At 44.5% G+C, this 21,169-nt stretch overlaps 2 protein-coding genes across 2 annotated transcripts in view; one reads left to right on the top strand and one right to left on the bottom strand.

Annotated features, from left to right (window-relative positions):
* Positions 1-775: 775 nt before the first annotated feature.
* LOC129866577 (uncharacterized) lies at positions 776-6,229 on the bottom strand. The gene is made up of 2 exons (XM_055939327.1): positions 6,209-6,229; positions 776-2,512 (listed from the first exon to the last, which is right to left on the bottom strand). The coding sequence occupies exons 1-2, from the start codon at positions 6,227-6,229 to the stop codon at positions 776-778; spliced, it is 1,758 nt and encodes a 585-aa protein (XP_055795302.1).
* A 3,612-nt stretch (positions 6,230-9,841) lies between these two features.
* LOC129867577 (protein FAM163A-like) overlaps positions 9,842-21,169 on the top strand; it is a 30,595-nt gene continuing 19,267 nt past the window's right edge. The window contains exon 1 of the mRNA XM_055941069.1: positions 9,842-10,483. The gene's annotated coding sequence lies outside the window, so the exon portion shown is untranslated. The remainder of the gene's footprint in view (positions 10,484-21,169) is intronic.

Genomic DNA, 21,169 nt, shown 5'->3' with positions numbered 1-21,169 from the left:
CTCTGATCTAGAGTATGTGTTACCAAGTCCAAACCTTTGTACTATGATCTAGTCGCCAGTGCCCCCCCCCCCCCCCCTGTTCACAATGTTACTCCAAGAAACCTAGCTTGGCAATATAGACCGATAGGCAAACATACGCTACGCAATTGCACACCCACACACACCCATAGTGAGTCATTAGCTGTGTTTGTGCTCCCCTCCCCCCTCTTCTCCTATGCACTGCTTCTCTCTCTACTGCTGAATTCTGATGGCTTCAATCCAACAATGCCAGTACCAATAATAAACTCCATATTCAAGAGGAGCCTCTGAGCAGAGTGTGTGTGTGTGTGTGTGTGTGTGTGTGTGTGTGTGTGTGTGTGTGTGTGTGTGTGTGTGTGTGTGTGTGTGTGTGTGTGTGTGTGTGTGTGTAAAATGAGGCGCATTCTTATTTTTATCCTCCTTTGAAAGTCTTATCCAATATATATTACATTTTAGGAACAAATTAAGTGGAAGCAAATTGAGAAGCTTATCATTTCCATAATGCCCCCCCCCCGCCCCCCCCCCAGGCATCTTTGGGTGCGCAGACCAACTAACACTGGTTAACTGTTTGGTTGATAATCCAAGTTCCATAGACATTACAGTGATAGCTAGGTCTTTCACACACACTTTTTCAAGCTGGTAACAACTATGTCGAAGGGGGACACCATTGTATACAAGTGCTGGAACAGGCAACTCCACCTATATAGCCATCACTCAATATCTGACCAATGGAGGCTTGGTGGTTAATGAGGATCATTCATGTAGGCTGGTTGGCCAGAGGATGGGAAGGAGGCTGGTTGGCCAGAGGATGGGAAGGAAGCTGGTTGGTCAGAGGATGGGAAGGAGGCTGGTTGGTCAGAGGATGGGAAGGAGGCTGGTTGGTCAGAGGATGGGAAGGAGGCTGGTTGGTCAGAGGATGGGAAGGAGGCTGGTTGGTCAGAGGATGGGAAGGAGGCTGGTTGGTCAGAGGATGGGAAGGAGGCTGGTTGGTCAGAGGATGGGAAGGAGGCTGGTTGGTCAGAGGATTGGAAGCAGGCTGGTTGGCCAGAGGATGGGAAGGAGGCTGGTTGGTCAGAGGATGGGAAGGAGGCTGGTTGGTCAGAGGATTGGAAGCAGGCTGGTTGGCCAGAGGATGGGAAGGAGGCTGGTTGGTCAGAGGATGGGAAGGAGGCTGGTTGGCCAGAGGATGGGAAGGAGGCTGGTTGGCCAGAGGATGGGAAGGAGGCTGGTTGGCCAGAGGATGGGAAGGAGGCTGGTTGGCCAGAGGATGGGAAGGAGGCTGGTTGGTCAGAGGATGGGAAGGAGGCTGGTTGGTCAGAGGATGGGAAGGAGGCTGGTTGGCCAGAGGATGGGAAGCAGGCTGGTTGGCCAGAGGATGGGAAGGAGGCTGGTTGGTCAGAGGATGGGAAGGAGGCTGGTTAGCCAGAGGATGGGAAGGAGGCTGGTTGGTCAGAGGATGGGAAGGAGGCTGGTTGGCCAGAGGATGGGAAGGAGGCTGGTTGGCCAGAGGATGGGAAGGAGGCTGGTTGGCCAGAGGATGGGAAGGAGGCTGGTTGGCCAGAGGATGGGAAGGAGGCTGGTTGGCCAGAGGATGGGAAGGAGGCTGGTTGGTCAGAGGATGGGAAGGAGGCTGGTTGGTCAGAGGATGGGAAGGAGGCTGGTTGGTCAGAGGATGGGAAGGAGGCTGGTTGGCCAGAGGATGGGAAGGAGGCTGGTTGGCCAGAGGATGGGAAGGAGGCTGGTTGGTCAGAGGATGGGAAGGAGGCTGGTTGGCCAGAGGATGGGAAGGAGGCTGGTTGGTCAGAGGATGGGAAGGAGGCTGGTTGGTCAGAGGATGGGAAGGAGGCTGGTTGGCCAGAGGATGGGAAGGAGGCTGGTTGGCCAGAGGATGGGAAGGAGGCTGGTTGGCCAGAGGATGGGAAGGAGGCTGGTTGGCCAGAGGATGGGAAGGAGGCTGGTTGGCCAGAGGATGGGAAGGAGGCTGGTTGGCCAGAGGATGGGAAGGAGGCTGGTTGGTCAGAGGATGGGAAGGAGGCTGGTTGGTCAGAGGATGGGAAGGAGGCTGGTTGGCCAGAGGATGGGAAGGAGGCTGGTTGGCCAGAGGATGGGAAGGAGGCTGGTTGGCCAGAGGATGGGAATGAGGCTGGTTGGTCAGAGGATGGGAAGGAGGCTGGTTGGCCAGAGGATGGGAAGGAGGCTGGTTGGCCAGAGGATGTGAAGGAGGCTGGTTGGTCAGAGGATGGGAAGGAGGCTGGTTGGCCAGAGGATGGGAAGGAGGCTGGTTGGCCAGAGGATGGGAAGGAGGCTGGTTGGCCAGAGGATGGGAAGGAGGCTGGTTGGCCAGAGGATGGGAAGGAGGCTGGTTGGCCAGAGGATGGGAAGGAGGCTGGTTGGTCAGAGGATGGGAAGGAGGCTGGTTGGTCAGAGGATGGGAAGGAGGCTGGTTGGTCAGAGGATGGGAAGGAGGCTGGTTGGCCAGAGGATGGGAAGCAGGCTGGTTGGCCAGAGGATGGGAATGGGGCTGGCCGGCGAGTGAGGCAGGCACGTCCAGTGCTCTCTCTGGGAGAATTTATGGCTGTGTGAATGAATGCAGGCCTTGAAGGTTCCCTGGGGGCAGAGTACTTCAGCTCGGCTCAATGGAGCAGTGTGACCACAGGGATGGAGTGTAGTTGGCTGTCTGGGTAATATTGGCTGCTGGGAATGTTTTGGTCAGGGCACTGATCAAAGGTCAAATAGGGGGTGATTATATTTGTCATGTTTCACGGCATGTACGAGTGTGAGGTGTGAAATAGAAAGGTGTTTTTTGCTTATCCCAACTCCCCCTGAGACACCGTCGGTGAGCGGGGTCACGGCCAGGGATCAGCCATTAGTGACGGCGACCCTGAAGCATTTAGGGTTAAGTGCCTCGCTCAAGGGCAGATCGACTGATTTTTTTTTTACACTTTGTTGGCTCTGGGATTTGAATTAGCAACTACCTGCCTCCCTACACGCAGTAGGCTGGCTACCTGTTGAAAACAATGTGGTGGAGATCAGTTACAACCCTATGGGCTAACCCCTGAGGGGATGTTAGATTCAGTGTGTGTGTGTGTTTAATTCCAATCCACTTTCTTCCAAAAATGTGTACTGCTGTCAATAAGTCAGTCAGTAAGTACCCAAAAACATTCTCAACAATGGCTCCTAACCACACGGTTACTGATGGCATCCACTGTTCATTTGATAAGACAGCCGCAATCTGCAGTAGTCAAACAGTTTACTGTATTCAAATGCAGCTCCTGTGTGCTGTTCTAGTCTGTCGGCGTTGAGGCAGAGTTAATATGTGATGGCACTAGTGAGATGACAGTTCCATTACAGGTTATTTATGAGTGCCAAGTATAATAGATATGCAGATACCACAGCATAGCGCTGTCAGCAGTTGCAGAAGCATCGTCTTGACTGGGAGTGTGTGAGGGGTGTGGGGCTTCAAAGCTGCCACACTGAATGTAATAGCAAGCAGGGACTTGAGAGGAAATGTGCCGCACTGGCGGGTGAATTTAAGTAATTATGTTTTACACTTGTGTACAGATTCTTGTTAACCTACTCTAGTCATTCCATAGAAAGAAGGCCTTTTAGCTGAATTGTTAATAGCAGTGGAAACTAACGTTAATTGCAACGAGAGAAGTGTGCTCTCATTTGTTTCTTCCGGTAGTCAGCATCACACAAAAGGTTTGTGATCTAGAAGAGATCATTTCCACTTCATTGACTATCCATGAAGTCTATCAGCTGCAGTATGCCTTACTGCTTGTCTTATCATGAGCTGTCTGTTGTATGTGTACAGGGATTTTTATGCCATTGAAATGCTTGGGTCCAAACAGTGTACAAATGCTTTCAGTGTAAACTTAAGCGACTTAAAACCAGACATAAAGTACACTATATATACAAAGGTATGTGGACACCCCTTTAAATTAGTGGATTTGGCTATTTCAGCCACACCCATTGCTGACAGGTGTATAAATAGAGCACACAGTCATGCAATCTCCATAGACAAACATTGGTAATAGAATGGCCTTACTGAAGAGCTCTGTGACTTACAATGCTGCATCGTCATAGGATGGCACCTTTTCAAAAAGTCAGTTTAGAGCTGCCACGGTCAACTGTAAGTGCTGTTTTTGTGAAGTGGAAACGTTTAGGAGCAACAACTGCTCAGTCACAGAACGGAACCACAGAGTGCTGAAGCGCGTAGCGCATGGCCGAGCAGCCGCACACAAGCCTAAGATCACCATGCGCAATGCCAAGCGTTGGCAGGAGTGGTGTGAAGCTCACCGCCATTGGACTATGGAGCAGTGGAAACACGTTCTCTGGAGTGATGAATCATGCTTCACCGTCTTGCAGTCCGAAGGACAAATCTGGGTTTGGTGGATACCAGAAGAACGCTACCTGCCCCAATGCATAGTGCCAACTGTAAAGTTTGGTGGAGGAGGAATAATGGTCTGGGGCTGTTTTTCATGGTTTGGGCTAGACCCCTTAGTTCCAGTGAAGGGAAATCTTAACGCTACAGCGTACAATGACATTCTAGACAATTCTGTGCTTCCAACTTTGTGGCAACAGTTTGGGGAAGACCCTTTCCTGTTTTAGCATGACAATGCCCTTGTGCACAATCCAAGGTCCATACAGAAATGGTTTGTTGAGATCGGTGTGGAAGAACTTGACTGGCCTGTGCAGAGCCCTTACCTCAACCCCATCGAACACCTTTGGGATGAATTGGAATGCCGACTGCAAGCCAGGCCTAATCCTTCAAAATCAGTGCCCGACGTCACTAATGCTCTTGTGGCTGAGTGGAAGCAAGTCCCCGCAGCAATGTTCCAACATCTAGTGGAAAGCCATTCAGTCGCTCTGGATAAGAGCATCTGCTAAATGACTTAAATGTAATGTAAATGTAAGAGTGGAGGCTGTTATAGCTGCAAAGAGGGGACCAACGCCGTATTAATGCCCATGATTTTGGAATGAGATGAACGACGAGCAGGTGTCCACATACTTTTAGTCATGTAGTGCATGTAGAAAAGATAATGGACCTATATATTCTTAAATTATATAATATTTGAGAACTGACAATTACCAAAATAAAAGCTGGACAGTCAGGGAAAATAGAAAATTCCAAAAACATAGTATAAGCAGTATTTTTTTTAACCAGTATTGATTTTGTTATTATGTTTGAGCAAAATAACACAGCATTAGCCATGGCAACATGCACAGAATTGCAGGAAATTAGCTTTAAAACTGAAACAATTTCTTTCAGCTCCATAGAGACATTTTGAGATTGGAGGAAATAGGCATTCAAAGATCTCTTTATACCACCAAGATGGGGGCTTCTTTTCTCTAAAATTCAGCGTCACCGACAGGCAGACAGCGCCCATTGCCACACTTCCTGAAACGCCCACCACCTAAGCCTCTTTTTTATCCATAAAAAAGCCTGATATAGTGGAGCTGCAGTGCCGGTGACTGAGGACTAGCATAGTGGAGACAAGTACACCTACTTTTGACCAGAGCCCATCGGGAAATAAGGGGCTGTTTGGGACACAGCTAGTGGGTCACATGATGGATGGATACACTTACAGAGAGAGCCGGCACAATGCTTAGTCATGATCAATCATCTCCCGCACTCCTCCGCTGTCCCAGAGGTCATTTGGTCCTCTAACACTGTCTGCATGTTAAATATGCACCACCTTTCCTCTCCGTACAGTCAGTGACTGAGGAATAATAATGGATGATGCATTATTCATATTGTCAGTTACACCCCAACAATCCCTCATTAAATATCCCTCAGTCAGGATAGGTCTGTAATTTGTATTGGAGATTTTGTGCCAATTTTTTGCAAAGATGAACTCACTCACTCACTCTCCCTCTCCAGCTTACTCTTTTACTCTCCCTCTTTCAAACACCAAAAAGATAGATATTTGTCAGCCAGCCAGGCATGACAAAGTGACACCCTTTCACCTAGTGAAAAGCAGCTGTCCAGTGGTCTACTGTATGAGCTGTATGACACAGTAATTGATGCTGTTAAACTGAGGGGAGCATTATGCCCCTCCCTTTGACAGAGAGAGCTCAGCCCAGCACAGTGGCAGGAGGGGCAGGCAGGCCAGATAAACATAAGAGCACCCTGCAGCCCGGGAAATGATATTAGCTCTGATCAGACAGCCACAGACCTCATGCTCACCAGGAAGCCGCTGGTCGCCATGGATACGGGATGGCTCCCCCGGCCCATGTTGTCATTGGTTTCTTCGAGGTGGACTTGCTTATTGGATATTAATGAGGAACAAGCAACTACTGTAGCCTGTTGACGTTTGCAATAATTGTCCCCCACTAAAAGGCCAAAAGCAAAGGGAGATGCTGTATTCTGTTAGTTGTTAGTAGTAGATCTAAGTTTGTTTATTACAGGGTTAGGAACACAAGGTTAAACTGGTTCCTCAAATATCCAACAAGCAATTGTGTTAGGTGTTAGGTGGAGATCAATGTTACAAGAGTTGTCCTATAGTGAATGACAATTTTACCCTCCTCAATTTTTACCCCTCCATTTCATTGAATCACTAACTGCTGGAGAGTCTGGATAGAACTTACACTAACTGCCTACTAGTGTGTAATTATTAGTGTAATGAGTTGTCATTATGGAAGGTTGATTGAAACAAATGATTAGCCTTTACAGTTGGTTGGGCCTTATTGTTGTCAATGGGCAAAATCACCACTATTAATAACCATTAGACAGATGCACTACTTTCGACCAGTGCTGATAGGGGGAAAGTAGTGTACTATGTAGGGAATAGGGTGCCATTTGGGATGCAGCCTCTGTGTTCCTGAAAGGTCACTCCTCTCAGAATGTCTGGGTGGGACGGACTGACCCAGCATTTTCAACACAGATCTTGTTTCACACTTGGTTCTAGAATCTCCACTGATCAAAACACTCTGTCACAATGCTTCAACAGAATACCCTCCCCATGACGTCCCTTCCTTCCCACGGTATTTCTGTCAAAATGGTCTAATCTTTCATTCTCCTCTCTTCTCATGTGTCACTTTTTCTTCCCTCACCTCCAAAAAGGCGGCACGTGTGATAAAAAAAATAAAAAAATGATACATTATTTTTGAGTAATCGGATATTATATCTGATCACACTATTTGGAGAGGCTCTATAGATGTTATCAAACTATTAACTGCAACTCTGTTGAACGTCTATAAACCCTTCGTAAGGGGACTCTCCAAATAAAGTGTTTTATGTATACCGACCTCTTTCAATATGGGCATTACACTGCACATTTTGTGGCCTATTATGGTTTAGCTTAGGGGAATGTAGCCTGTAAGCCTAAGTGGTAAACTCCTGGATGGATCCGTTCCCAACCTACTCAGGACCTTATCCCATCTCTAGGGCCGTGTTCAGCTATCTGTAAGATGTTGTTATTATAATGGGAATGAAAATACATTGAACTGGAAATAGTGTTCTTCATCAGAGAGAGGGGGAGTTTGACTCTTGATTTGACATGTTTGGCCATTAGGTTTCCCATCAACTCAATGTAAAGATAGTTGTGGCTATCATATGCCTATTATACTTATGTATCATGCAGTAGTCATGTGCAAGTAAAAACAGTATGTACAGTGCATTCGGAAAGTATTCAGACCCTTTGACTTTTTCCACATTTTGTTATATTACAACTCCATAATGACAAAGCAAAAATAGGTTTTTAGATTTTGCAAATATTACCGTTCAAAAGTTTGTGGTCTTTTAGAAATGTCCTTGTTTTTGAAAGAAAAGCACATTTTTTGTCCTTTAAAATAACATCAATTTGATCAGAAATATAGTGTAGAAACTGTTAATGTTGTAAATGACTATTGTAGCTGGAAGCGGCTGATTTTTAATGGAATATCTATATAGGTGTACAGAGGCCCATTATCAGCAACCATCACTCCTGTGTTCCAATGGCACATTGTGTTAGCTAATCCAAGTTGATCACTTTAAAAGTCTAATTGATCATTAGAAAACCCTTTTGCAATTATGTTAGCACAGCTGAAAACTGTTGTTCTGATTAAAGAAGCAATAAAACTGGCCTTTAGACTAGTTGAGTATCTGGAGCATCAGCATTTGTTGGTTCTATTACAGGCTAATAATGTCCAGAAACAAAATACTTTCTTCTGAAACTCATCAGTATATTCTTGTTCTGAGAAATGAAGGCTATTCCATGTGAGAAATTGCCAAGAAACTGAAGATCCCTTCACAGAACAGCGCAAACTGGCTCTAAACAGAATAGAAAGAGGAGTGGGAGGCCCCGGTGCACAACTGAGCAAGAGGACAATTACATTAGAGTGTCTAGTTTGAGAAACAGACGCCTCACAAGTCCTCAACTGGCAGCTTCATTAAATAGTACCCACAAAACACCAGTCTCAACGCCAACATCATTTACAACATTAACAAAGTCTACATTGTGTTTCTGATCAATTTTATGTTATTTTCATGGACAAAATTGTTTATTTTCTTTCAAAAACAAGGACATTTCTAAGTGACTCCAAACCTTTGAATGGTAGTGTATATAAAAAAAATACTATCACATTTACTTCAGTATTCAGACTCTTTACTCAGTACTTTGTTGAAGCACCTTTGGCAGTGATTACAGCCTCAAGTCTTATTGGGTATGACTCTACAAGCTTTGCACACCTGTATTTGGGGAGTTTCTCCCATTCTTCTCTGCAGATCCTCTCAAGCGCTGTCAGGTTGGATGGGGAGCGTTGCTGCACAGCTTTTTCAGATCTTTCCAGAGATGTTCGATTGGGTTTAAGTCCCAATCGGTACCTTTTTTAAGGTACCTTTAGGCAAACTTTAGGTACCAGTGGCTACCATCTGGCCACTCTAGCATAAAGGCCTGATTGGTGTAGTGCTACAGAGATGGTTGTCTTTCTGGAAGGTTCTCCCATCTCCACAGAGGAAATCTAGAGCTCTGTCAGAGTGACCATCGGGTTCTTGGTCACCTCCCTGACCAAGGCCCTTCTCCCCGATTGCTCAGTTTGGCCGGGCAGCCAGCTCTAGGAAGAGTCTTGGTGGTTCCAAACGTCTTCCATTTAAGAAAGATGGAGGCCACGGTGTTCTTGGGGACCTTCAATGCTGCAGAAATGTTTTGGTACCCTTCCCCAGATCTGTGCCTCGACCCAATCCTGTCTCGGAGCTCTATGGACAATTCCTTTGACCTCATGGCTTGGTTTTTGCTCTGGCATGCACTGTCAACTGTGGGACCTATAGAAAGGTGTGTGCCTTTCCAAATCAATTGAATTTACCACAGGTGGACTCCAATCAAGTTGTACAAACATCTCAAGGATGATCAATGGAAACAGGATGCACCTGAGCTCAATTTCCAGTTTCATAGCAAAGGGTCTGAATGCTTATGTAAATAAGTTATTTATGTTTTTATGTTTAATAAATGTCCAAAAATGTCCAAAAACCTGTTTTCGCTTTGTCATGATGGGGTATTGTGTGTAGAGGGGGGGAAATTATGTAATACATTTTAGAATAAGGCTGAAACGTAACAAAGTTTGGAAAAAGTCAAGGGGTCTGAATACTTTCCGATGGCACTGTATCGAGGCCTATGTGCTTAGGGCTGATAGCTCTGTCAATGTTTGCGGTGGCTTTATTTTGACTGTAATTAACATTACCGGAATTTCTCAAATACATTGCTGAAAATAACTGCATTTATACGTTAAAGTGCAATTATCTTTCAATGCGTAACTGCATTTAGTCTCCAATGGCACCAATACTAGCAGATGTGGTACTATTCCTAGGGACATCATTTCAGCAGAACCTCGTGGCCGCTAGGGTGGCGCCTCACATTTGCCCCGTGCAATTTTTTACGAGTCCTCTGTTATTTACACCTCTAGCTAGGGTCGTTGAAGTGGCCTTGCGCATGCAATCTCTCTCACCAACCTAGCCATTCACTCATCCACTCTTAACTTGTTGGATTGGATATCTGCATTTCCACCTTCTGGATTACTGAGTTTCTTTGCGCAGATAATATTAGAGGTTTCCATTAATTAAATTAGCTTTAAGGGCGTAACATTGTTAGTTCCATCATTCTTTCCAAACAATAATTTGATGCGTATCGATTATTTGCTTTTCACTAGTTCGCGTGTGGGTATTTCTTCCATATATTTTTCGTGAGTAAACTAAATTATCGCGACGATACCTATTTTTCACCGGATGATAATGGTTATTCCTATACTCTGACCTCTATTGAACATAGCCTACTATACATCACCAAGACTGTTGCGTTCTTCCAGAGACACGACACGGTGCAGGCTACTCATCTAATGACAGTCCGCCGCAATCCGTAGCCTATAAAGTGCCCTCTTTTATTTTCGGCAATGCAATAACGTTTTGGGGTGCCTTTAACCGTGGTAAAACTCAAGAGCAATAAACGCAAGTTGAGGAAACGAACAATGTAACACCCACAGTGCCCGACAGGTAAGTATAACCTTTGTTTTGTGATGTGGGCTCAATTATCGGACGACGCGAAATAGCCTACAACATTTTGAGATATTCTATTCGTTCTGGAAAACCTTAAACATTCACATACTTGGTCAAATAAATCCAGACGTTCCATTTAGGTATGAGCGTTTTGTTTATGGACAGATCTGTGGTAGCGTTTGTTTATTGTCTCTAGAATATAATAAAATGATTCATGCGGCGATGGGGAGAAAATTTCACTTCAATGTGTGCCACAGGGCTGGATCAAACAGTAGGTTATAATGTGGCTCTCTTGAGTCTATTCCTGCAGTTATTTGAACGTGAAATGTGCCTGTCATGGGTATCAGTAGTGGTCGATAGACCCAAGGCGATTAAAACCCACTAATTGTAGAATGTAGCTGAGAACAATATGAAACTCAAGGTGTAGGCCACCATTTCAACCTATACCTCACATTCGACTTAAGTATTATTGTGAACTATATTATGCTTAAATAACAGCTCTGACATGTATTCTCCCCCCCCCAAAAAAAATCCAAAACATTGTTTTGTACTTTGTGGACACAGTGCTGCTTGCATGACTGTCATATTGAAGAGGATATCAGTTACACACACACACACACACACACACACACACACACACACACACACACACACACACACACACACACACACACACACACACACACACACACACACACACACACACACACACACACACACACACACACACACACACACACACACACACACAGAGTCAAAATGAAGTGGTTATGCTGCAGGTCTGGATGTTGAGCCCACTCACTGACCCATGCACACAGAGAGGGGAAAGACTACTCAATAAGAATGGATTGATAAGGTCGCCTGTCCTCTCTCTGACTCTATCACGCCATCTCTCCCTAATTCTTTCACCTCCAGCAGAGGCAATGCTGCAATAGACTGATTTCCCATGGGGCTCTGCATTGTTGTCCATACTTGGCTGACAGGATATGAGATCAAAAGACCATATCCACAACAGAGAGAGGATATGCCATGTGATGCTGTACTTACAGTGCAAGCCCAGAGGCTTCTGTTGATGGAGCTGAGAGGCCATGTCTTGAGTGAGGGTTTATTTCCATTTTACCCGTCTTATACGGCACACTGCATCGCTGAGCTTTTTCCTCTATGTACCAATCAGTGTTTAAAGTTCAAGCAAGAGCTTGATGCTGCGGTATTTATCCATGTAGAAACTCTGAAATTAGAAAGGTAGTGAGGCAGTGAGTAATTCGATCTTAATTACGATCATGTTTTGAAATTGACAATAAGGTTATTGTACTAAAATAAATCACTGCACTACTCCCCTCTCCACCTTCATTACATAAGCATTCCTTGTTCTAAAAGTTCCGTATCTCTCATGTCGAAGTCTCTCTCTCTGGCATTTTAACTTCTGAGATCTAAGTGATGATTTAAAATACGTATACAACTGGTTGTTTGGATCCTGGATGCTGATTGGATGAGCAGCGTTTCCAAGCCGTGCTGTATTGGCGGTCAAAGGCACACCTATGCCTGCTAACAGTTACATCTGAAAATGATTACTGCGCCTCCATAAGAATATCCTGTTCATGTTGCTGTCCGAATCATCTCCTGCATTTATCTCAGCTTGCCCATTATTTCCCCTTGCTTCCAGTCTAGTATTTAGTTTGGTACAGCAGGGGTTAATGTAAGCCTCGCTGTCTGCCTGTCCGACCTTGGAGCAGACAGCTCTTTAGCACACACAGGAGAAACGTCCGCTATCGTGTCGGACCGTACAACACTGTGACTATATTCACGATACAGCACTTCCTCTTGTGCCTTGTTGATTACATACAGCACTTTAAGTGAGGTGAGAGTGCAGTCGGGTTAAAACGTCTCATTTACCAGAGGAGGATAGTCAAGGATCTCAGGAGAAGACTTCACTGACCACTAAAGCAGCTACTGTAGCTAGCTGAACTAATAGCACTGATATGCATCCCCTTCATACATGACACCAAACGGTAGAAATATACTCTATTAGTTGCTCCTCTGGTTTGTAAATGTAATGAACTATTTTAAGCTATATTTTCCCCAAGAAAAGTTACAGAATATATACTTGATGATATCCCCTTCTGGATTGGTATCTGGTATATCCCATAACTCGCCCTAGAGAAGGAAGCACTCTCTCGCCTTTCCTTTTGGTCAAGTTTTCGAACCACCTCCTGACGTTGCCATATATGTATTCCCTTGGAGAACAGGCGGAGATGAATGCTTTTCAAGGGAGATTGAATACTTTGCCAAAACTACTCTGTGATAAAAAAAATAGCATTGCTGGATTGCTATTTTAAATATTGAAAAGCCACGTTTTTATAGTTGCAGGATCCTGGTGTTTCCAAGTGCAAAGTTAGAGATGGATCTATCAAAAGATGAATGTCATTATCTAACAATGAGTGAGAGACCTTGTGGGCTGAGTAGGAGCATTCAAAACCCAAAGACCATGATGAAACTACAGGGTTTCTTCATCAGTTTTAATGTAATTGGACAAAGAGTAACAATCCACTGTGTTAGCTGGACGGCTGCTTGAAGGCCAGAGGCGAACGAAAATAGAGTATTATTGGAGATCAGTTCTGCTCTGTCTATCCAAACATTCAAACATTGACACGACATGCAAAGCGCGCTTAAGATTTGCACCCGTCTCTATAAGATTTAAAACATTTTGAATATTAAACGATCAATCAAACATGGATGTTGTAGTTCTTCCGCATTCGGGGTAAGAATGTAGATTTTATCCGTGTGAAACGACTTTGTGGGTTTTTCTTTTTATGTTTGCACAGCAGCGTTTGGGGTTGGTGAAAGCACCATGCTGCTCTGCCGAGTGCTCAGGGCGATCTGCAGTATGAGTAGAGCAGCAGAGCATTGAAACACTGCCAAGGTGAATGAAGACTGTCAGGCCAGAGTTGGAGGCAGAGCTGGGGGCAGATCCCTGGCACAGCACCTCACCAGGACCTGCCTCGCTCTTGGAACTCTACTACTGTACTTGGGAATTGTTCTTTTCTGCTAAAATCCCTCTTGCAGGGGGTTTATCTAGGGTGACTCATCAGCTACACTCTCTGGTGTTGCTGTTTTTACTCCAGAACAAGGAAACCTTCTCAGAAACACAGTTCAGTTGTCTTTCGCTGATGTCAAACGTGCAACCCTCTGCTTTCCTCATAGCCGGTGTGTTGTGAGAATTTGACTGCAGAATAGCTGCCATGTGTTCACCCAGGTAGGTGCTTGGCTGTACATTGGTAGAGAAAAGTAGGGGTGAGTTACCCCAGTGTTGTTAAAAGTGATTTGAGAAAGCCTCGTAAAGAGCTGTGTCAATGCAATCCCCCGAATGATCCATCTGTACCAACTGTCCAGGCATTTTGTATGGTAGTAATGTATTAACTTTTATTTAGCCTTTATTTTAACAGGGACCAAGGTCTCTTTCACAGATGCACAGCTGCATATACATCAATATACACTATAAATATCAATATACACTATACACATCAGTATACACTATATACATCAGTATACACTATACACTATACACATCAGTATACACTATACACATCAGTATACACTATGCACATCAATATACACTATACACATCAGTATACACTATACACATCAATATACACTATACACATCAGTATACACTATATACATCAATATACAATATACACATCAGTATACACATCAATATACACTATACACATCAGTATACACTATACACATCAGTATACACATCAATATACACTATACACATCATTATACACGTCAATACACGAGAGAATAACAGTCATAGAAATCAAACACATTCTTCAGTAAGAAGGTACTAAACCAGCCTGTTGAATTGCCCTACAACAGGGCTTCCCAAACTCGGTCCTGGCCCCAAATTCACAATTAATAATATCTGTTCATTTTAGCAAAACCTGCAACATTATAGCTAAGTCGTAGTTCACTCGTACTGCCATTTACACAGTCAAGCTTCAAGTGCATGCCGATTTAGCTAGGCGCTGATTTAGCTAACTAAAGTACTTTGTGTGGGGAACATTTCTGCCAGCCAGGGTGTGCCCTATAAGCATTCCCATCTCATGGAGGCTCTTTGAGTTAAACCCTCAAACCAGTTTTCCTCTGGGGGCTCTTTGAGTTAAAACCTCAAACCAGTTTTCCTCTGGGGGCTCTTTGAGTTAAAACCTTGAACCAGTTCTACTCTGGGGGCTCTTTAAGTTAAAACCTCGACCGAGTTCTCGTCTGGGGGCTCATTGAGTTAAACCTGCAGACCAGTTCTCCTCTGGGGGCTCTTTGAGTTAAACCCGCAGACCAGTTCTCCTCTGGGGGTTCTTTGAGTTAAACCTGCAGATCAGTTCTCCTCTGGGGGCTCTTTGAGTTAAACCTGCAGACCAGTTCTCCTCTGGGGGCTCTTTGAGTTAAACCTGCAGACCAGTTCTCCTCTGGGGGCTCTTTGAGTTAAACCTACAGACCAGTTCTCCTCTGGGGGCTCTTTGAGTTAAACCCGCAGACCAGTTCTCCTCTGGGGGCTCTTTGAGTAACCAAATGTGAATTAGGATGCTCTAAGGCGTGTGCTGAATAAGGGCTGAGCACTGCTTCGCTGCTGTACTGCCTAGGCTGGGCCTAACACCTGAAGTTGTCTGCCCGGCCAGTCGGCTGTCCTTGGGGTGAGACAGACAGACAGACAGACAGACAGACAGACAGACAGATTGGGGTGAGACAGACAGACAGACAGACAGACAGACAGACAGACCAGACCAGACCAGACCAGACCAGACCAGACCAGACATGTGAGCTGAGCAAAAAAATGTCAAAGCCTGCAGGCCAGAGAACTACAGAGGAGCGCTACTAGGAAAACAGTTGAAACCGTTATATTATGGTTGTCATCATTACCATAACATGGTCTGAGAATACCAACAGAATATTTCCAATGACTATTACAGTGACAATAGAATTCATTTGAATACCAGTAGACCCCCAGAAAACATGTAAGGCCTTGTATGACCTGAATATCTAATGGTCTCTACATTGACATTGATTTAAGAGTTTTGAAGAATGTTAAGAGAAGAGGTAGAGTCTTGAAGAGAGGGTTGAAGAGGTAGAGTCTCGAAGAGAGTGTTGAAGAGGTAGAGTCTCGAAAAGAGTGTTGAAGAGGTAGAGTCTTGAAGAGAGTGTTGAAGAGGTAGAGTCTTGAAGAGAGTGTTGAAGAGGTAGAGTCTTGAATAGAGTGTTGAAGAGGTAGTCTTGAAGAGAATGTTGAAGAGGTAGAGTCTCGAATAGAGTGTTGAAGAGGTAGAGTCTTGAAGAGAGTGTTGAAGAGGTAGAGTCTCGAAGAGAGTGTTGAAGAGGTAGAGTCTCGAAGAGAGTGTTGAAGAGGTAGAGTCTTGAAGAGGTAGAGTCTTGAAGAGGTAGAGTCTTGAAGAGAGTGTTGAAGAGGTAGAGTCTTGAAAAGGTAGAGTCTTGAAGAGAGTGTTGAAGAGGTAGAGTCTTGAAGAGTTTTAGTTTTAGTTTAGTTTATTAATTCAACCATTTAAAAAAACAAGCACACATAAAACTTAAAAGTCATACATGCACATGAATAAAATCATCAAGGATAACACACAATAAAGTCTGGGACTTATTTCCGTTGTGGTCCTCTTGAGACAAGAATCTGTGAAGAGCTGAACAGTGGAGAGCTGAGCAGAGCAGGAGTGAACAGAGCTGGAACAGATATAACCAGAAATCTATACAGATTATGGGGGAGCAAAGAGTAGAACTCAGGAGGAGCAGGCTAGCATACAGCAGGCAGGGGTCGAGATTAGAGCCCAACTAAACTGAATGGAGTGTAGTAGAGTAGAACTCAGGAGGAGCAGGCTAGCATACAGCAGGCAGGGGTCGAGATTAGAGCCCAACTAAACTGAATGGAGTGTAGTAGAGTAGAACTCAGGAGGAGCAGGCTAGCATACAGCAGGCAGGGGTCGAGATTAGAGCCCAACTAAACTGAATGGAGTGTAGTAGAGTAAAACTCAGGAGGAGCAGGCTAGCATACAGCAGGCAGGGGTCGAGATTAGAGCCCAACTAAACTGAATGGAGTGTAGTAGAGTAGAGAGTAGCTTTACAGCGAGGTGTAGAGCGTTCATTCATCTCTCCGGAGTGCCCTGTCGGCACATACAGCCTCAGCTGGAGATGGAAATGGTCGGGGAGTGGGATGGAGATGGAGACGGACGCTCTCTCTTTCTCCACATACACTGAGGAATCCTGGGATGGTAGAGGACCATCTATAATACATCTCAGTAATCTATGAAGGAAGGTCATCATTGATCCATTGCTTTTATCAAGGGTTGAGGGAAAATAGTGAATTTCACGCTGCACCTAAATGACCAGGAGAAAATCAAGTAATTGAACCAAAATGTTACATTTTGGCCAATGGCTATCCACAACTGTCTGTCCTTATCCCCTCTACCTTTCTTTGTGGATAACTGTCTGTCCTTATCCCCTCTACCTTTCTTTGTGGATAACTGTCTGTCCTTATCCCCTCTACCTTTCTTTGTGGATAACTGTCTGTCCTTATCCCCTCTACCTTTCTTTGTGGATAACAGTCTGTCATTTGCCCCTCTACCTTTCTTTGTGGATAACTGTCTGTCCTTTGCCCCTCTACCTTTCTTTGTGGATAGTTGTCCATAACTGTCTGTCCTTTGCCCCTCTACCTTTCTTTGTGGATAGCTGTCCATAACTGTCTGTCCTTTGCCCCTCTACCTTTCTTTGCGGATAGCTGTCCATAACTGTCTGTCCTTTGCCCCTCTACCTTTCTTTGCAGATAGCTGTCCATAACTGTCTGTCCTTTTCCCCTCTACCTTTCTTTGTGGATAGCTGTCCATAACCAAATGCTGCTTGGCTCTGTTAATGTATCAGATGGGGTTTTGCAAGTCCTGTCTTTAAACAGAAATAACCAGAAACAACCTATTCAGCTTCCAGGGTTTGCTGCCTGTGTACTGGTGGTAAAATTGAATCCCTGGTTTACTGTAGATGGCTTCCCTTCAGGCAAATACATATTTGATTGAGTTGTCAACAAACATTAAACCAAACCTTATCTGGGTTAAAATGAGAAAGATGACGATTTTGTTCAAAAAGTAAGTTGTAATAACAAGGAAACAATGTTCTTCTGCAAGGTAGGCCCATTATAAGACAACATAAAATATGAGTCTGCTCTACCACATGCAATAGAATCAACCCTTCTTAATTTAGTCTGAGGCTCTCTCCCTCTCTGTTCTCTATCCAGCCAAACATACTGTAACACAAAGACGTTAGAGCCTACTGTAGCTCTGGATAACAGAATGACACAAATTACATTAACTCTGTGACCATGAATCCCATTTGGGTTGTGCTTTTTGAGCAAGATAGCAAGCCCAGGCATCCCATACAGTGGCAAGGCTTCCACAATATAATGTGTTCCCTGATAGCAAGCCCAGGCACCCCATACAGCGGCAAGGCTTGGAGGCTTCCACAATATAATGTGCTCCCTGATAGCAAGCCCAGGCATCCCATACAGCAGCAAGGCTTTAAGGCTTCCACATATAATGTGCTCCCTGTGCCCACTTTGAGATTTAGGGGGATGCCACATGGGTAAGCGGATTTTAGTTTGGCTCTGAAAAATGAAGCTGTTCGTAACATGCTCCAGTCAGCTGTTTGAAGTCAAGTTGGAACACCCAAGGTCTATAGGAAGATGTGATCTCTGTTGATTAGAATGGATTTGTAATTAAGACATTATAACCCAGAGATGGAGGCCAAGGTTTCTTTGATTGTGTCATCCCACTAATGGTTGAACATCGATTGAAGAATAGTATGCAGAGAATTAAGTAGGTCCATGGTTATTACAGTTCTAAAGGTATTACATTATTTCTTGAGGCTCTACGTTTTAGTAGCGTCAGCTGCTTTGGATTGGATGACTGGTACATTCTTAGAAAAAGTATTCCAAAAGGGTTCTGTGGCTGTCCCCATTGGAGAACCCTTTTTGATTCCAGGTAGAACTCTTTTTGGTTCCATGTGGGTTCTAGAGAGAGCGAGAGAGACAGACAGACGGACACAGGGCTGTTGTGAGTCTGTGTGTGTGTGAGAGAGAGAGGGGCAGTGTGTGGGTGTGTGTGTGTGTGTGTGTGTGTGTGTGTGTGTGTGTGTGTGTGTGTGTGTGTGTGTGTGTGTGTGTGTGTGTGTGTGTGTGTGTGTGTGTGTGTGTGTGTGTGTGTGTGTGTGTGTGTGTGTGTGTGTGTGTGTGTGTGTGTGTGTGTGTGAGAGAGAGAGAGAGAAAAAGCACTACAGCATAATTGAGTATCAGCTCACAGATGCCCTTCTCCCTAGAGGCCTGAAGGAAGGTAGGGCTCCAATCACTGGTGTGGCAGTCAGGTACATGTAATTCCTAGGAGATGAATGCTGTACCCTCATCGTCACTCTGTCACCACACACCATACTGATGACATAGTGGCAGCCAGATTACAGCACAGATGTGCTCAGTGGTTGTGGTTTAGCTACACTGTTCTTACCGGGGGTATCATTTGAATTTCCATGCATTTGGACAATAAAGTATTGTACGTATCGCATAGATGGCTAGAGAAAACACTGGTTGGCTGGGCAGTTTAGTTTAGGACTGTCTCAATCAATCATTGGTAAAAATGCCCAAGGTTCTCTTCTTCTCATACTCTCATGTAGAGAATGATTGCCATGCCTTATGGATATATGGATATGTGCTCAAGCAGCAGAGGCAGAGAGGGGTAGTTCCTGCCGCAGAATGACCAAATCGCCCTCTAGTGGCCTCAGGGGTGGAATGTTATTAACATTCTTCATGGTTGTATAATTAATAAACATTATTTCAAAAAACCTTCAGAAAATCTGGTGTTTCTATGTCAAACAGTTTTGTTATATTTCAGTGATGTACACTAAACAAAAATATAAACACAACATGTGAAGTGTTGGTCACATGTTTCATGAGCTGAAATAAAAGATCCCAGAAATGTTCCATGCGCACAAAATACATATTTCTCTCAAATGTTGTGCACATATTTGTTTACATCCCTGTTAGTGAGCATTTCTCCTTGACCAAAATAATCCATTCACCTGACGGGTGTGGCATATCAAGAACGTGATTAAACAGCATGATCATTACACATGTGGACCTTGTGCTGGGGACAGTAAAAGGCCACTCTAAAATGTGAAGTTTTGTTACAAAATACAATGCCACAGATGTCTCAAGTTTTGAGGGAGCATGCAATTGGCATGCTGACTGCAGGAATGTCCACCAGAGCTGTTGCCAGAGAATTGAATGTTAATTTCTTTACCATAAGCCGCCTTCAACGTGGTTTTAGAGAATTTGGCAGTATGTCCAACTGGGCCTCACAACCACAGACCACGTGTATGGCATTGTGTGGGCAAGTGGTTTGCTGATGTGAACGTTGTGAACAGAGTGCCTCGTGGTGGCGGTGGGGCTATGGTATGGGCAGGCATAAGCTACGGACAACAAACACAATTTCATTTTATCGATGGCAATTTGAATGCACAGAGATACCGTGACAAGATCCTGAGGCCCATTGTCGTGCCATTCATTCACCTCCATCACCTCCATGTCGCAAGGATCTGTACACAATTCCTGTAAGCTGAAAATGTCCCAGTTCTTCCATGGCCTGCATACTCACCATACATGTCACCCATTGAGCATGTTTGGGATGCTCTGGATTGAAGTGTACGACAGCGTGTTCCAGTTCCCCGACAATATCCAACAACTTTGCACAGTCATTGAAGAGGAGTGGGACAACATTCCACAGACCACAATCAACAGCCTGATCAACTCTATGCGAAGGAGGTCTGTCACACTGCATGATGCAAATGTTGGTCACACCAGATACATGCTCCTTCCTTTTTAAAATTTGTGACCAACATTTGCATATCTGTATTCCCAGTCATGTTAAATCCATAGATTAGGACCTAATGAATGTATTTAAATGGACTGATTTCCTCACATGACCTGTAACTCAGTAAAATGTTAGAAATGGTTGCATGTTGTGTTTCTATTTTTCTTTCAGTGTATATAAAGTGTAATATTGGGATGCAGACTCAAAATGGAATACATTTCAACTCTATATCTGACATGGTACCATGTGTGTGAGGGGCATACTGTTGTTTCAAAGTAGTTTAAGACTACCAAGAACAACTCTGTGTGACCCTGATGTAGCCCACTGAGCTGAAAGGTTATCCGCAGGATAAAGTTAGAACTTTGACCCCTACTCATCAAACCTTTCTGAAAACATCCTACCTCTACTTCTAGGCCAGTGTCACTAACTAAACCATTGGTAGGAGCCTGCTTGGTGAAGTGATACACCTCCAGCTCGCAATGGTTGAAAATACTCTCCTATTGCAAGCTGTTGGCTTTGGACACTCTTAATATGTGATAATGTATGCCAAGACGGCCACGTTGAATTCCACCTTCAGAAGACGTGACGCTGTGTGAGGGGCTGCTGATGACATCCTAGTGAAAAAGGATTTAGTCTGTGCCGGTACCCAGTGTATCCGACACATGGGCTCTGCATATGGTAATGTGATTGCATGTGTAATGTGTTGATGTCCATGACCACGGCACTGTTTGGGGATAATGTTCAGTGACAGTGTAACATCGCTAAGCCTATGTGGATG

This window comes from Salvelinus fontinalis, chromosome 12 (genome assembly GCF_029448725.1).
Source record: "Salvelinus fontinalis isolate EN_2023a chromosome 12, ASM2944872v1, whole genome shotgun sequence".
NCBI lineage: Eukaryota > Metazoa > Chordata > Actinopteri > Salmoniformes > Salmonidae > Salvelinus > Salvelinus fontinalis.
This window is presented reverse-complemented; position numbering and strand designations above follow the sequence as displayed.